The 17,878-nt window shown below is 39.3% G+C and overlaps 2 protein-coding genes across 3 annotated transcripts; both read right to left on the reverse strand.

The window, feature by feature from the left end:
- Window positions 1-513: 513 nt before the first annotated feature.
- Window positions 514-5,785, reverse strand: LOC144021211 (P2Y purinoceptor 1). Of its 2 annotated transcripts, none has more exons than XM_077525316.1 (4): window positions 5,766-5,785; window positions 4,206-4,476; window positions 2,859-3,191; window positions 514-1,280 (listed from the first exon to the last, which is right to left on the reverse strand). In XM_077525316.1, exons 3-4 carry the CDS (start codon window positions 3,189-3,191, stop codon window positions 753-755), a joined length of 861 nt encoding a protein of 286 aa, XP_077381442.1. In that variant the 5' UTR covers window positions 4,206-4,476; window positions 5,766-5,785; the 3' UTR covers window positions 514-752. The 2 variants fall into 2 exon arrangements, with proteins under 2 accessions (XP_077381442.1, XP_077381443.1); XM_077525317.1 differs by lacking the exon at window positions 5,766-5,785 and having other exon boundaries at window positions 4,206-4,252; window positions 4,349-4,411.
- LOC144021210 (uncharacterized) lies at window positions 5,248-17,307 on the reverse strand. The gene is made up of 16 exons (XM_077525315.1): window positions 17,146-17,307; window positions 14,681-14,789; window positions 14,506-14,600; window positions 12,943-13,284; window positions 12,808-12,855; window positions 11,172-11,246; window positions 10,954-11,093; window positions 10,440-10,490; window positions 9,954-10,049; window positions 8,711-8,908; window positions 8,493-8,621; window positions 7,688-7,784; window positions 7,455-7,570; window positions 7,203-7,373; window positions 7,039-7,128; window positions 5,248-5,907 (listed from the first exon to the last, which is right to left on the reverse strand). The coding sequence occupies exons 2-16, from the start codon at window positions 14,785-14,787 to the stop codon at window positions 5,800-5,802; spliced, it is 1,863 nt and encodes a 620-aa protein (XP_077381441.1). The 5' UTR covers window positions 14,788-14,789; window positions 17,146-17,307; the 3' UTR covers window positions 5,248-5,799.
- Between the last annotated feature and the right edge of the window lie 571 nt (window positions 17,308-17,878).

A 17,878-nucleotide genomic window follows, 5' to 3' on the forward strand; every position in this document is an offset into this window, starting at 1 on the left:
GCTGATAGTTCTGGACTTGTGATTGGTTTTGCAATGCTAGTTTGGTTGCGATGTGTTTCTCTGGATGATTTGTGGCAAAAAAACAAACAAACAAAAACCAGCGGCAGACAAACCTTGAAGCTGAAACAAAAAACAGGACTTTGAGAGTTATAATCTAAAACAGAGATGACCAATTTAAATGCTGGAGGGGGCCACAATTTTTCACTGATGCTCCTCTGGGGCCACTTAGGATCACGCACTTCCTAATCACATATATGACAAAATTGCTATTTTAGATTATGGACGAAATACATGCTCTTAATATTTTCATTTTCTTTGAACATTTCTCAATGCATGTATAAAAGATCCACTATTCTCAGTTACTCAACAACAAAGGGTTTGAAGCAAACAACAAATTCCCTTATGTGCAAAGGGCTCTCTTGCATAAAAATTACCATTCAAGGGCACAAAACTGCTCAATAGAAAACCAACAAAGTGAAAGAATTGTTTTTTTTTCCTCTCAAAATTTTAATATGACTGAGGTACTTGTCCTGCATATCATTCCAAATGAAAAATAATAATTTGGCCTGCTCATGATGTAGTATGCATATAGACTCAATGTACATGTAAGCACAACTAAGCCATGGTTGCCATCTAGTGGTGAATGATGATATTACAACTTACATCACTAAAGAAGATGCACTAATGCAGCCGCATATACGTATGCAGTAGTTTTTTTTTGTTTGTTTTTTAGAAATGAAGTAGAATCAGGGTCAGACATCGACGCGGTGCGGCGTCCTCGCAACGCAGCACCCGCAGCCCCGACCTCCCGCGCACTCCATCTTGGTGATGTAGAGGAGCGGCTCAACGCTGCAGCTCAGGTCCATGATGGAGTACACGCAGATCCTGATCTGGCAACGGAACTCCATCAGGGAGTAGTAAGGCGCAAAGGGCATGAGCACGGGCGGCAGGTAGTTGACCACGATGATGGCCAGGACGATGAGCACCATTTTGAGGGCCTTCTTCTTGGCCGGGTGCATGGCCTCCTTGCCGGCCACGGAGCGCCGCAGCACCCAGATGACGGAGATGTTGCACAGCACCATGACGGCCAGGGCGAAGAGCACCACGCCGCTGAACACGCCGTTGACGCTCATGGAGCCCAGGATGCACTTGGCCAGGGCGTAGGCGGCGATCACGGCCCACGCGGCCACCGAGATGCCCGTGCGGATTTTGTTGTCCCGGATGCTCGCGAACAGCATGGGATGGACCACCGCCGTGTGGCGGTCCACGCAGACGCACACCTAAAAGAAAGGAAGCATCCGATCTTTGCATAGCAACTTTATATACAGAAGAGGATTAGAGCCAGTGAAGAGGGGAAAAAAGCGTTGGCAGGAGTCTCACTTTATTCTCAGAATACAGACTTTAAAGTGAGAATTCTGATTTTAATCTCACAATTCTGACTTTAAAATGAGAATTCTCACTTTATTCTCAGAATTCTGACTAAAGTGAGAATTCTGACTTTAATCTCTATCCACCAGAGGGTGCTAGAACTGCACAAATGTAAATCAACCTGACTTTGTGTTGCATTGAAATATTGTGAACAGGACGACGATATTGTGGCAGTTGTAATATCACAATATCGCGATATTGTGCTTATTGTTACGTCCCTCCTTTTGACACGACTGTTTTTAAGAGTAGTGGTCCCTCATTTTTCGCTGGGGTTAGGGTCCAACAAATACACGCAATAAATGAATACCGCGTAGTAGTTACTAGTTAGCTTTGTGTTTTACATTTATTAACTCATTCACTAAAATATGAAACATACCAAAAGAGAGATTAGAGTCTCTTCTTTTACCAGGGGAAAAAAGTATATAATCTGTTTCCGCTGTGCAGCAATTAGCAATAAAATTAGCTAAGTTTCATCATTTTTCACAATTCTGTTTAGAACTGTGGGGAAATCAGCTTGTTTTATTTAACATGGCCTGGTTGATCTCTCTCTATTTTCTGCAGTAGAGACTGCATCAAAGCCTTCTCTATGCTCTGGCATAAAAATAAATAAATTAAAAAAAACGTATAAATACGTCTTTGGGACACTTAACTCATTCACTCCCAGCCATTTTCACAGAAGCAACCCCCTTTGCTCCCAGCTGTTATACTGGATTTTGACTGATTTTACAAGGCCCACAGAATATTGTGTTCTATTGTTATCAAAACATGGAACCTACAAAAAGAAACATTAGTCTTTTCTTTGATCAGGAAAAAAAAATAGATTTGTGTCTGTTTCCGTTTTGTAGATATTAGCATTAGAATACAGATAGATTTCCTTGATATTCACATTCCAGGTAAAAAAAAACACTATCAAAACGAGCTTGTTGCAACATAGCCCTGGCTGATCTCACTCTGCCGCCACCTGCTGGCCATTTTTTTGTAGCAACTACCATTGTTACATAAGCCACTTCTTCATGTCAGAAGCTGCACCAAATACTTCTGTATGCTCTTACATTATTTAAAAAAAAAGAAAAAAAAAGACATTAAAAAATGTATAAATACGTTTTTGGGAGTGAATGAGTTAAAACATTTAAAATATGACGTATTTATACGTTTTTGGGAGCTAATGAGTTAAAAAAAAGTTTAAGGCTCTAAAACTCCTCACCATACTTACTTTTCTTATCGAGGCATTTACATTTTCTCACATTTCTCTCGTTTAAACACTCTCAATGTTCAAACCTTCATAAATTTCATAAAATAGGTACATTAATGTAAAAAAAAAAAATGCATGCAAAACTGCACTGGAAAAAAAAACAGCGAGGATGTGATGAGTGAACCGCATTATAGCCCGGGAACACTTTCTAATCTTATAAAACACACCTAATCCTCACCAAGAAGAGCACCCCCGCGTCCTTGACGCCATACGAGAACCTCTGCAGGTACCAGATGCGCACGTCGTCCAGCAGCAGGGAGTTGAGCAGCTCGGTGGGCATCATGAGGCAGAAGTACGCATCCAGGATGGCCAGGTTGAGGATGAACACGTCCGAGGTGCACGCGTCGCTCTTCTTGGCGCCAATCTGCCAAATGACCAGGCCGTTGCAGGGGGCGCCCACCAACAGGTTCAACACCTTGACGCCGTAGTAGAAGACAAAGCCGTACGGCGCCACGGCACACATTTGATACTGGTACCACAGTGGGGGGCCGACCGCGCCGCTTGAGTTCATCTTGGAGGTCAGACAAGTTGACGGGATGAAGGGGGAAGAAGTTTATAGTATTCAGTTTCTCACATAGGATGCAGAAAATGAAAAAAAAATGTCTAGAATTATTAGAATTACATTTTCCTACAAAGGCATTTTTTTTGAGTTACTGAACACTGCATCGTTAAATTTATGAAATTAACATCGCCACCAAAACATGTTCAAGAGTAAATTTTAAGAGAAATTAATTAATGAGACAATTTTTTTTTTAAATAAAATCTTCAAATTATTTATATATTAAAAAAAGCAGATGTAACTGTATGTAAATAAGTATTAACAGCTAATTCATTTGGCTAATTCATATTTGAATATTTTCCAAAACAAGAACACAAACAGTTCAGCAAACAAAAAGAGTCCAGTTGCTTCCATTCAGCCTTTATCAGCAATATCTTGGATGATATTAGAAGCGCTCATATAACCAGTAAGAAATTTGAGCTGTGGCAATATTGTAAGAAAAAAAAAACATGTAATTTTAAGATATAAGTTGTCATATTATGAAATTGGTCACAAAGAAAAAGCATTGTAATACTTCTTATTTTACTAGACGTGAGTCACACAAATTATGAAAAAGTTGACAGTAAAAGTGTACAATTTCATGAGAAAAGATGCTATTTTGTGAGAATGAAGTCATTACTTCAAAAAGGAATTTGCTGAAGAATTTGTGAAGAGAAAGCTTCATATGTTGAAAACAAATTTTATGCTTTTTTTTTCATAGAACAATAAGCACATTTATTTTAAATAAATAAAAGAAGAATTTTATGCATTTAAGTACTTGTTTCATGCGAATAAATACATAAATTAATAAATAAGTACATTTTCCGAGAACAAAGTCATTTTCTAAGAAGAAAATAAATCATAGTAAGAAGCACAATTGTAATATTACGGGAAAAGCCGTAAAAAAAGTTTTCATTCACAGTGGTGAAACCAAGCTGAGGAGATGCTTGGAAAAAAATAATAATACACACAAACTGTGGTTCTTACCTTAACAGTGTTTGCAGCTGCTTCAAGTTATTGGAAACGAGAACTTTCTGTGCAAATCATCAGCATAAAAACACACTGCACATAAGATGAATTCTTGTCGGTTGGCCATTGGTTGGTCCAGTAAGCAAAAAGGGGCGTCGTACTCGTCAGGCAGGTTCTCATAGCCACCTGACGTTCTCTTTGCGTCGTCTGTCCGAGTGCGTTGGCAACCGAAGCTAATCTTGGGTCTTCCTGGTGCCTCTGGCTGTTTGGTGCAAACAAGTGACGCAAGCTGAAAAATTGAATGCAACGTCTTACCAGCATGATCTAGAAGAAGAAAAAAAGCCTGCTGGGAATAAAAAAAAACAAAGAGTTAAGCAATTAGGATTAAAATTGATGTTAGTGATGCAGTGCCCCACCTAATCCAGTAGATGACTCTGTCTTGAAAAAAGTTGTTTTTCAAGTATTCCTGTGTAGATACTGAATACAGAGTAGTGTGCAAACTCATGGCTAGCATATTTTATGCAGAATATTGTTTCAGTTGCAAAATGAATATACGCAGTTGACCTGAAAAGCAGCGTCAGTGGCTAACATTAGCATCCTATAAGCATGTTCCGCATTTAATGGAGATTAGTGTTTCAATGGTGTGCAGTGTGACCCACAAAGTGAGTTAGCGTTAGCAGCAAGCTAGCTAGCCAGTTGGGTATGTGTGTATTTATTAATAGTTTTTCGATGGTATAATGTGTATAGTGGAAAAAGTGGATTTCACAGGTAACATTAGTGTTAGCAGCTAGCTGCTACAGGCATGTTTTGTATTTCAATACAGCATAGTATTTCAAATCTATGTATTATATATTTTCTTACTTCAAGTTTCCTATTTTGTAATGTGTTTATATGTTCAATAAACCCATAAATAATTTTTTTTAAAAGTTGAAATGAATGTGTGCAGTGGAACTTCAAAAACCAAGCTCATAGCTAACAGTGTTAGCATGCAGCTATCTGACTAGCTGCAACAAGTATGACATTTTGTTTAGTCACTTTTTTTTTTTTTTTAATAATATTGTACATGTTATATTTATATATGAGTCAGGAATTGAATTATCTTTCATTTTTTATTATGGTCTACTCTTTAATATGGAAAAACACATTTAGTAATTGAACAGAGATACAACAAAACGTTTTTGTATCAAGTAGTTTCCCATACAAACTTTACTGTCAAGCAAACAGGACTTTTCAAACTGCATGAAAATAACACTGAACATGATGATCCAAAGTAGGACTGCCTTGTTCTACATATATGCATTCATTTCAAACAGTTGCAACATTTTATTTCGAGCGGGATTAACCTGTGCTACATTTCATGAGAAAACACATGGATTTCACAGAGAAAAGTGTCATTTGAATAAGATAAACATGAATAAATTGTGTGTATAATTTTGACCTAATATTATTTACATCCTTCGACACTCTTACAGGCCACGAGAATGAGCCTGAGTACCAGCTTTGCTATGGTAAAGGTATACTGACAGTTCAAGGGACAGCAACAATATTTGAAGACGCGCCTTTTGTGGTGGCACTCACCACTTCCTCCAGGGGGCGGTGCGCCGAGCCGCCATCACGCCCAGGTGCCGTGCACCCGGAAGCGGTAGAGGCACGTGTACTCCATGTGACCCCAGTTGCTGAGGACGTGCAGCTCCACCATGCGGTAGATCACATCGCTGGGCTGCGTCAGGAAAGAGCGCAGAAGCGAATGGGTTCGGAATTTGGTCTTTGGTCACCACGTTCCAGTATAACACAAAGTATAATTTTTTAAAATGAGACAATGAGAACTTGTGTGGCCTAACATTTTTTGTTGTTGTCATTTTTAATTTAAATGAAGACATGAAGGGAACTCAAGGTTGACTTCCACTTTTAACATATAGGGGGCAGTTTATTATCGCACTCAGCACTTATCCTGATTCCTCAGTGCACACTAGTCTCTGATAAGGTTAGGGATTGGATTTGGGCGGGCTGAACAGGGTTAAGGTTAGGTGTTGGGGTTCAACTTCAGAAAACAGGTGAGCTGTGATTGGTCATTGCCTCAGCCCGAGCCACAGTGATGTCATCTTCAGTCGACAGCAAGTGGCAAAATGGCCGCCCCCTGAGATGGATAAAAATGGCTGGATTTTGCTTCATAACCCTTATTCCATAAATGTAATAATTAATTAATCAGAATGTCTTGTTTAGACTAGTCCAATGTTATTTTAGTGAACTAAAACTAACAAAATAACTCAAACTAATATTCAAAAAAACATTTCTGTGAACGAAAATAAATAAAATGAAAACGAAAATACTTTTAAAAAAACGAAAACTAACTAAACTACATTTTACGTTTACAAAACTAAATAAAACTGACTATAATCATAGCGAAAATGTCCCTTGTTTTAGTCTTTGGTAATTTAGTTCACTGCGATTGGTTGGCAACCAGTCCAGGGTGTCCCCCGCCTACTGCCCAGAGGCAGCTGAGATAGGCGCCAGCAGCCCCCGCGACCCTTGTGAGGAATAAGCGGTCAAGAAAATGGATGGATGGATGCATGGATAATTTAGTTCATGAGCCTTTGGGGCTCATTTTAAATGTGATTTTAAGTACTGTACATTTATTTCACTATTAACCGGAATAAGGATTTATTTACAATAATAATAATAATAATAATAATAATAATTATTATTATTATTATTATTATTATTATTATTATTATTTATTATTATTTATTTTTTTATTTATTTATGTCACTTGATGGTTTAAAAAAAAACATGAAAATGCATGATTTGTGGTCGAGCATGAAGGTAAAGTAGGCGTGGCTTGGAAACTCACAGGCAGCTCAAATGTTTGCGTGGGTTCGCCATCCTTGTCGTATGTGAAAGTTCCCAGCAGCGTTCCTTCTTCCACCTCGTCTTTCAGTCCCTGAGGGAGCAAAAACAGCTCAAATGGTGGTTTGTAACTTGAAAAACCGGTGGCAACGTTTTGGGGGGACTTACATAAACCTCAAAGTCCTTGGGCGCAGAGTCAATTCGGCCGGTGGGGGTGATTTCACGCGGCACGTGCTCCAGCGTCACATGGGTTATCCTGATTGGGTGCGACAGGAAGATGACGAGATTCCCGTGGGCACCGTTGAAGGCCCAACATTTGCCTGGCAGCATTGGCTCGCCCTGAAGTGTCAGGGAGTGAAGAAGGCAGAAGTGGGCATGGACGGATAAAAACAACAGCGGAAGGAAGGGGAAGATGATTACCTGAATGACAGTGCGGGGGCTCTCCGGCGGGTACCACAAGGGGAATCCAAACAAGCTCACAGATGCTGGGCGGGTGTGATACGTTTCGGAACAGCGGGTGCTGATCACGTGGGCACCTGAACAACACGCAAACTATCAAATTGTGACCCATACAATGCAACAGGTGGCATGGGATGGATAGATAAATCGAGATGTGCTCTAGCTAGATGCAAACATTGTGGAAAGTGTCTTACCTTGACTTTCCAGAGCAAAGTTGGACATTCTGTTCGAGAAGGGCTGTGCCCACGCTGAGGAGACTCCTTTGTCTTTTAGGTTGACCGCATCATGCGCCTGTGTGATAAACAAACGAGACAGCAGACTTACGCTTTTTGTGACGCTTATTCCAAAAGAGGGATAGGTAGAACTTGTGCGTCTGGGATAAGTTCCTCCCCATTGAGCACCTTATTTCACATCAGTGGTTAGCCAGTACATTTGCGACTTATTTATTGCTAGGTCCAATTCTACCACTACAGTGAGCAGTTAGCTTGCTAGCTAAACCCCCCAAAAAACATCACCAGGACGCCCCGTATTTTAGGCTAAATTGTGATGTCCTGTACGGGACCTCAAAAGTCCCGGAAAATAATCAAAATTCTTACACGCAATGCAGCAAAACGGCATCTTTGCCAGTTTTGGACCACGGCTGTTCCCGTAGGTTGACAAGTGACAAGGAAGTTTCTCATAGCCAATAAAATGAGTGGCTGGGTGTGACGTTATGTCGAGATATTGCAAGGTAAGAGAGGCAGAGAGTGAGAGAGAGGAGAGAGGGGCACTTCCTGGTTTCGTCACAGCTTCATGTCGCCTACACTCTAAACGCCGATCTTAATACGACGGCTGCGAACGTATCAGCGGGAGCAATACAAGATGTATTCTCGTTCTATTTATGAACAAATACTGCGAGAATGTAGCTTGCTGGCAAGTTTCGCAATCAGCACTGATCCGAAATCCAAACAAACGAGAGGTCGACCGTGGTCCCGGAACTTGCTTTAGAACTCCCCTTACCTGCATGTGGTCCGTGAGCCACTTCCCCATGGCCTGCTGGAACTCCGGCGTCAGCTGTTTTTGGGCGGAGATGTCAGGATAAGGCAGCGCAGGAGGTTGCGATTGGATGGACAGCAACTCCTTTGACAACTGCAATCAGAAGGTCGTTTGGGTTGAAACACAGTATGCGGGAAACAAAAAAAAAATAATCCACATTAGTTTCTTAACACCTCCATTACCTCGGCAATCTGGGTTTCTAAAGCTTTTATTCTATCGCCGACACTATGACCTAAGAGGGACTGGAAATGCAGCTTTTGATCATCCATCTTCTTGCTCATGACGGTGACCTGCCGGTCCAGATTCACCGCAATATTGGATTTCACTGTCTTCAAGTTATCCCTCAAACTCTGCATCGACACCTCAAATTCCTCTCTCATCTGAAAAAGGCAAGAATAGAGAAAGTACTCAACTGAATACTACAAGGGGGGGTGGGGGGCATGGGGGGGTCACTTTACAGTGGAGCTAACTGACTATGATTGACTTTTGCCGGCACGTTAACCCCTTTCATATTGTCTTTTAGTTTTGTTTTTGCCTTTTATTCTCTTTTCTGTTACCTTTTAACTGCTTTTATTTTGTTGTCTTTTAATATTTAGCTCCAGCGGATTATTATTTTTTATTCTCACTCACTCACTAACAGAAGCTTGCGTGTGTGAATGAGTGAGTGAAGAAAAAAAAAAATCTATGTGCTTCCAAATTGCCGCGGGAGTGACGTCACGCAGCCGACACATTCGCCCGGCCCCGTTTGCAAACCCCCCCCCCCCCCCCCCCCCCCCCCCCCCCCCCCGCTCTGCGATTGGCTGGAGGGATGTAAACACTGTCTTTCCACAGAAACGTCCCGCTGTTTACAAAACAAACACAAAATGGCAAAATACAGGCTGGGGGTGTGTGGGGTTTAGGACAAAATCACCCCCGCACGTGAAGAAAAGCCCAGATCTGTAAATTGAGAAGTTGTTTGTTTGTTTAAATCCTGTATTTAAAAAGTGCATTTTTCTGAGTGAAACCGGCAAACTGCGCCTCTAACTAGGCAATTTTTTTTTTTTAATCATTCGGATTTGGGAGGGGTGTTCACAACACTTTTTCTGTGATATGTCAAAATTTTAAAGATGTCTATTATCACTTTGCATGGATTAAAAAAAACAACAACAAAAAAACAAGATGAGATATGCTAAGGATTGAGGTTGCTATTCGCACTGCTAAAAAAAATGACTGGCTGCAAAAAAAACAAAACAAAACAAACAAAAAAAAAAAAAACTTTTTATGAATAACAAGTTATTCCAACAACTAATAAAATTTTTATGTGCACAGACTGACATTTCCATTATTTCCTGAATGGGAACATTGATCCGAAATCCAAACAAACGGGAGGTCGACAAATGACAATGGTCCCGGAATGGACCCGAAGTGGTTTAGCCAGCTCCTTACCTGCATGTTGTCAGTGAGCAACTTCTCCCTGACCTGCTCCATCCTCTTCAAGTTGTTCATCATACTCTGCATCTGCAACTCAAATTCCTCTCTCATCTGAAACAGGGAAGAATAAAGAAAGTACTCAACTGAATACTATAAGGGGGGGAAAAAAAATCACGATTAACCTGATTAAAACATGTCATCATTTGACAGCTCTAATTTAAATTCATTGTTATACTTTAAATTGCCTCTGGTGAGCTCCATTCAAAATTCAGATGTTCTAGTAGGCTTTTTGTGGACATTCCTTTGCATTCTGGCAGAAAAGTCTGATCGATTTGTGCTCGGCACCAGTTCCAAATGGCATTTGAAATTCGTTTGGGTTGTTTGTGTACAGGCTCCTATTTAACGTGAGTTGAAGAATATTCAGAACTCAGACACTTGTGCAACCACATTTTTTTTTTTTTTTTTTTTTTTTTTACAGTTGTTTTACACACTGCTTCTTACCAGATGAGTTTGCAGCTTTGCTTCTTGATCAGCAGGAAGTGTGACAGAGTCCTGGAGAGTGGAACAAGAGTGGAACTGATCATTACTGGTCACTTATCCTAAGCAGGTTTCTTTAGTGGGTGTCCCTCTAAGATCAATTGTGTGCAATTGATCCATGTTTTTCGTGCACGTACGGACTGACCGAAAGATATGTATTCAGATTTCCATCCAATTGTTTCGAATTTTTAAGTGAATTTACTAAACTTACTTACTAAAATTTACTCAATTTACTAGTGAGAAAAAAAAAAATCTGTGCGTGAGGTTTAGGAAAAAAAAAATCACCACCACACATTAACAGAAGCCCAGAGATGTAAATTGAGAAGGAATTCATGTGTATAAATCTTGTATTTATATAGTGCATTTTCCAGCGTGAAAACAGAAGACCGTGCCTTTAAGTTTTCAACATTTTTGCCACAAAAGCTACATGAGTTTATTTAGAAACATCCCCTCAGTACCAAGATAGAGAAAACTGTACCTTTGCTGATGTGTTAGGTGAGGGAAGTATAATGTTTGGCAGAAGCGGCTCCATGACTTTGTTGGTCTCTGACAGGGCCTTTATGAAGCCCAAGAGAGGAGTGGACAAAGAGAGCCTCAAGAGAGGGAGGAGCCAAACACCTTGAGAAGAGCAGGAAGCCCAAACAATGACGGTTGAGTAAATGGAAGAATATGTAATGATTAATCTGTGACACTTACAGGCAGCCACAACAAAGAGCAGGATGAGGGCAATGAAAACTTTCTTTGTTAGGGCACCGATGATCGATCTATAAGCTGCAGGACAAGAAGAGTTTAGGGAGTTTCGACATGCACTTTTAATTGTGAATTTGGCTCAACTGTTATATGTGACCTCACTAGTCTAAACGTGGCATTCTGATGAATATTACATTTATGGAATATGAGTAATACAGCAAAATCCAGACGTTTATATCCATGTCAGGAGGCGGCCATTTTGCCACTTGCTGTCGACTGAAGATGACATCACAGTTGCTCAGGGCTCAGGCAACGACCAATCACAGCTCGCCTGTTTCCTGAAGCTGAGCTGTGATTGGATTGGTTGTTACCTGAGACCTTGAGCAACTGTGATGTCATTTTTACAGTAAAAGCGAAAAAGTACAGGCTCTGAAATGTACCAGGGTGCGCCGGTGTTATTTGCGTGTATGTAAATGAGGTAATTCGCATACATTTGACGCAAAATATGCCCACCCCGATGCAAATGAGACTCAGTGATATACAGCGTCTAATTCACTAACGCCAGCGCAAATAGCCACATGGAGTTTACGTGACGCAAATAACGTTTATGGAAAGCATGTATAAACCTGCCTCACCCTCGATCCCGGGGTCATGACGGCAGTGTATGGTGGCATCCGTCCCGCTCAGGATGATCACGCAGAGAGAGAGCGAGAGGGAGGGGGACATTTTTCTATGTTGGTTTAGGACACGTAACGTAACCCGGGCTGATCGGCAATGGCGGGGAGGCATTTTATGATCATTTTTACGTGCCAGATTATTTATTTATTTATGTCTGTATTTATTTATTTATTTATTTATGTTGGAAAAAAACTTGATGTTGGAGTGCAGCTTGTTCACTGTGTAGTAGGACGATCATTTGTATTTTAGTAAACAAGTAAATGTTTACACATTCAAAAATATTAAGACCAATTTAAAAAATCGAAACACTATAATTATGTAAATTCCTTTTGGACCAAACAGAATTTATAATAATATATATTTATTATTTTTTTAATTAATTAATTTATTTATGCATTTATTTATTTATTTATTTTGGCAAAAACTTGAAGTTGGAGTGCAGAATGTGCACTGTGCAGTAGGATGATCATTAGTTTTTGGTACAAAACAAAAAAATGTTTAAAAGAAAAAGAAAATTCTTTGAAACACTATAATTATGCAAGTTCCTTTTGGATGAAACAAAATGTATTTTAAAATTTAAAAAGGTGCAAATGTATACATTTAAACAACTAAAAAATTGGTATGAATCTTTTTTTCCCCATGTTTATGCTCATTTTGTAATTGTGGAGTGTCATCATTGAAATTGCAATTGAATTCCGATTAACTGCACAGCCGTACGACCATGTTTTGAAAATGTATCAAGTAAAAATGACAGATATGCATTAAAATATTACGGATAAAGGTAATAATAATAATAATAATAATAATAATAATAATAATAATAATAATAATAATAATAATAATAATAATAATAATAATAATAATAATAATAATAATAATACTCTGGAAAGCAGAAAGCAATGAAAAAAAATACTCAAGTAACTTCCCATCTCAACTTAGCGACACACAAGCACACACTTCATACCAAAAGTGGTCACATGGTTTATCTTTGCAGTCAATGTTGACAGCAAGTCTGGAAAAAAAAAAATACAAGAAGTGTGTTACTCTACAGATGAGTGGAAAAGCAGAGCACACACAGCAAACAAGCGCATGCACTCACCCTTCACACCAGAGAGGGCGCTGTTGATTCGGTGTCTGTATCTGACAGCGGGAGCCACTGGGGCCACGCTGATACTTTGGGCTATGCTGGCGCTGGCATTTGCGGTGGAGGTGGAAGGTGTCGGACGTTTGAGGCTGACGCCCTCAGAGGACGAGTAGCCCGAACTGTCTACGCAGTTATTATCCCGCTCATTGTTTAACGGTCGGGGGTAGACGACAGCCTGGCCGGAGGTGCGGATGCTCTCGGGGGGAGGCATTGGCGAGCGGGTGGTGCTCCTGGGGTTGGCGTCAGACATGTCCCCCATGCTCAGGTCCGCCTGGGTGCTTCGGAACGGTGCGGGGCCTTTGAAGGAGACATTTTTAGCGTCAATATGGGATTCAGCATTGACCTTTCTTCTTTTTACTGGAAACTTTAGGGTTGAAAACGACCTGTTTGACCAATAGAACATCATGGAAATGAATAACAGTGGATGAGTGGTTAGCATATTTGCCTCACAGTTGTGTGGCTTTTCTCCACAATCAACACTTGTGGAGTTAATCTTTTACAATTAGGACTTTTGTGGTTAACTCTTTAACTGCCAAAAACGTTTAATAACGATTAGTAAAATCACGATGTATGCTGCCATAAACGTGAAATGACGTCATCTACGTTTTTGTTTTTGTTTTTTTCGTCAATGGACGGAGCAACGTCGAAATGCCCGGTCAATGGGTTGTGGAATCAAAAACACCACCTAACTATGGCCAGCAGATGGCAGCATTGTGTCTCTTTTCAATGGGCTGCTGGTGTATGGAATTATAATGAAATGTGACGGAATTTGATGGAATCTGAGGAATGCTCGTAATCAGCGAAATGGCACTGGGTTGGATTTTTTATTTATTTTTTTTTCATAACGTGTGGCAGTAAAAGAGTTAAGGGCCACATTTAACTCATTCACTCCCAGCCATTTTCACAGAAGCAATCCCGTTCGCTCCCAGGTGTTTTCCTCGATTTTGACTTATATCGCAAGGCCCGCATAATATTGTGTTCTATTGCTAAAAAACAAAACAAAACATGGAACCTATCAAAAGAAAGATTAAAGTCTCTTCTTTCATCAAGAAAAGAAAAGTACATTTCTATTTGTTTCCGGTTTGCAGCAATCAGCATTAGAAGAGAGCTAAGTTTAATAAATTTTCACAAATCTATTTAAAATTGTAATTGAGCTTTTTTTGTCAACATGGCCCTGGTTGATCTCCTTTGCTCTGCTGCCACCTGCTGGCCGTTTGTGAAATAACTACCATTTCTGCAACCTTTCTTTGCAGTGGCGAGGCTGCATCAAAACCTTCTGTATGTTCTAGCATAAAAAAAAATACCCCCCCCCCAATGTGTATGTCATTACAGTCCTTTGGAGAAAAATGGTATCAAACATCCCTAATTATTAAGAATTTTACTGTGATGTCATGAACGACATCTGTTCAGATTTTTGCACCACGAAGATTTCTGTTTATTTGAACAACTTTTGATGTTTCTGTAGTAGCTAAATTCTCTCGAAGCAGACAGCTGACTGACGACATGTTGACTTCATACCCGGACGTTTGGTGGGCGGCGACGGTACGCTGCTCGGGTCAGCGGCGGCACGAGTGACGACGGCCTTGCGCTTCCTCGCTTTTTTCTTAAAAACCCTGAGGAAAAACAAAACATGCATCAGAAAAAAAAAAAAAAGACCAAATGTTACGCAAGATTTTGCGCCACCGTTACTCACTTGACGAGGTTCTCCTGATACGAAATGTTTGTCACGCTACTTGAGTCGGATTCGTTGTCCGAGTTGTAGTAATGTGCGGCCGCCAGTCGACTGCTCCTGCGAGACATGACTGAAGGAAACGACAAAGTGGAGGTTTGTTAACTCATTCAAACCCAAAGACGTATAAATACGTTTTTCAATACTTTGTTCTTCACTCCAAAAACATATTTATACGTTTTTTTGTTTGTTTTGGTTTTTTTTTAATGCTAAAGCATAAAGATAGAGCTTCTGACATGAAGGTCATTTAAAGCAATGGTAGTTATTGCAAAAAACGGCGAGCAGGTGGCAGAAGAGTATAAGAGATCAGCCAGGGCCATTTGCAACAAGCTCTTTTTGCCAGTGTTTTCAACAGGCTTGTGAATAATGATGAAAAATTGAAGCGGATGTGTTTTTATAGCAATAGAACAGAACATTCTGTGGACCTCGCAAAGTCAGTCAAAATCCAGTAAAACAGACAGGAGCAAATGTGTATGTGCGTGCGTGCGCGTATGTGCGTGCGTGTGCGTGCATGCGTGCGTGCATGTGCGCACGCGTGTAAATACGTGTAAATTTATACTCATTAATTCACCTAAAACCTAAAAAAATGTCATTACCCTTCACATTAACCGGATACCTGTATGTTTGAACATACTCGCAAATATGTTCGAACGTACTTGTAGGCTACATGCTATAAAGTTAGCATACAGGTGTATCTAATATTGTGTCCAAGTAAATGCCTACGAAATATGAAGTTTAACATACACACAGAGAAGAATGGTCAAATCTCTGACAGACGCTTCGCTAATCTCAGGCCAAAATAATCCAGCTAATCTTTTTTTTTTTTTTTTTTCGGCCCAAACTGCAAAAAAAAAGCTTAATTTAAAAAAACAATTAAAATAAATAAATAAATACATACATACATACATAAAATAAAATAAAATAAAATAAAATAAAATAAAATAAAATAAAATAAAATAAAATAAAATAAAATAAAATAAAATAAAATAAAATTAAATTGGACGTATCTAGACAGCTAAGAGTGGAAGGAAGTGACTTGTGTCAGAAATGAGTAGCATCAGATGTGACAAAAGGAAGTTGCGGTGGCATACGTGCACCCAAAAAATAGGGACAGGAAGTCGTGAAAAGTGTGAAAGACCAACCTAACACAAGTCGAGCCACAACAAAAAATGTTAGGCCTAAAATTGCCATGCAGCAATGACATGTCCAAGACCGTAAACACGAACAGTTGAGTGCATTTCGAGAGCTCTAAGGGCATAGGGGAAGTGGGGGGGGGGGGGCAGCAGGCTATAATTCCCTCAAATCCTCTTTCATGAAATGGCATCTTGAGTAGAGTTTGGCTCAGCACTTCTTTCTGTATAAACATACGTCCAACATCTCTGTAATAAAATCAAGGTCATCTCCTTTAAATGAAACTCATCACGTACTCCCTGTGAAATACCGTCCAGATTAAGCCTTGCTTTCGAGAAGCTTTGCAAGTTTGACAAACGTTTCATAACCTGTATCCTCTAAATTCAGACGAGAAGTCGCCTTTTACTGCATCGTTTTTCCTCTCTTAACAGCTTTACAGTCAGATCCGTAGCGACTTCGTTTTGGTTCTAAACAGCACTTTTTTTTACTGTAAAATAAACAACTTTATTTTCATATTATTACAACTCAGTACGACATTTTTAAACAAACCTATAACTTTTTTTCTGAAAATACACAACTTTATGTACAAATATTACAACTTTGATATATATATATATATATATATATATATATATATATATATATACCAAACTTTATTTTCATACATTTTGACTTGAAAAATATACAATTTTATATTAAAAATATAAACCTGTTCCTTAAAAGAACAAAATAGAATTCACAAATCTCTAATTCTTATTTTATGGTATTTATTTATTTATTTATTTATTTATTTATTTATTTACAAAGCACTTAAAAATATACTTTTTTTTTCTTACAAGAATACAACTTTATTATGGCAACATCATAACTAATGTAACATACTACTTTAAAATATTATATATATATATATATATATATATATATATATATATATATATATATATATATTCAAAAATACGACTTAATTCTCGTGAGATTATGACTTTTAATATCGTAGTACTTTTTTTTTTTTTTTTTTTTTTTTTTGTACTCTTGCATAGTGGGGGAGTATGGAAGCCCAAAAGTGTCAAAATTCAATAAATAAAAAGGTCAATTTGAAAAAACTATCCTGTTGATAAATAATATCGCCATTAAATTTTAAAATGAGGTGTTAGTATTATTATGGTGGTTCTTTAATATGTAACAAATATTTTATTTTAATTAAATATTTCATAATGAGGGCGGCACGGTGTGTGAGTGGTTAGCACGTCCGCCTCCCAGTTCTGAGTACTCGGGTTCGAGTCCAGGCTCAGGCCTACCTGGGCGGAGTTTGCATGTTCTCCCCGTGCCTGCGTGGGTCTTCTCCGGGTACTCCGGTCTCCTCCCACATTCCAAAGAAATGCGTGACAGGTTAATTGGGCACTGAATTGTCCGTAGGTGTGGACGTCTCTGTGTGCCCTGCGATTGGCTGGCAACCAGTCTAGGGTGTCCTCTGCCTACTGCCCAGAGCCAGCCGAGATAGGCGCCAGCACCCCCCGCGACCCTTGTGAGGAATAAGTGGTCAAGAGAATGGATGGATGGATGGAAGTTAATGGCCATATTACATAATTGTCTGTTATTTATCAAAAAGATAGTTATTTCAAAAAGGCCTTTTTATTTACTGAATTTTGACACTTTGGAGAGGAGGGACTTTTGGTAGTTTTTTGTCTTGAAATATGACCATCAATAAAGTAGAATGTTGATGCAGTGACATCATTCGCTTGTATTAATTGTTCAATGCACATGATTAAAATGACGCGTCTCTCTTAAAATTAGCGTTAAAATAAAAATATTTAAACATGAAGACATATGCTGAAAAAGGACTCGACTACTTTAGATAAAACTAGCTCCGATACCAGCCAGCTAAATGAGACAACAACTAAAAAAAAAAGACAAACCAGGAAGAGGAGAGAAGAAAACAAAAAAAGATCATTTTGTGCATTTAACTGGGAATTAGGAGGTAAGCGTGTATCTTAACTGACCTCAACAGGCGGGGCGGTTGTGTCCAAGTTG

Source organism: Festucalex cinctus, chromosome 6 (genome assembly GCF_051991245.1).
Source record: "Festucalex cinctus isolate MCC-2025b chromosome 6, RoL_Fcin_1.0, whole genome shotgun sequence".
Classification (NCBI taxonomy): Eukaryota; Metazoa; Chordata; class Actinopteri; order Syngnathiformes; family Syngnathidae; genus Festucalex; species Festucalex cinctus.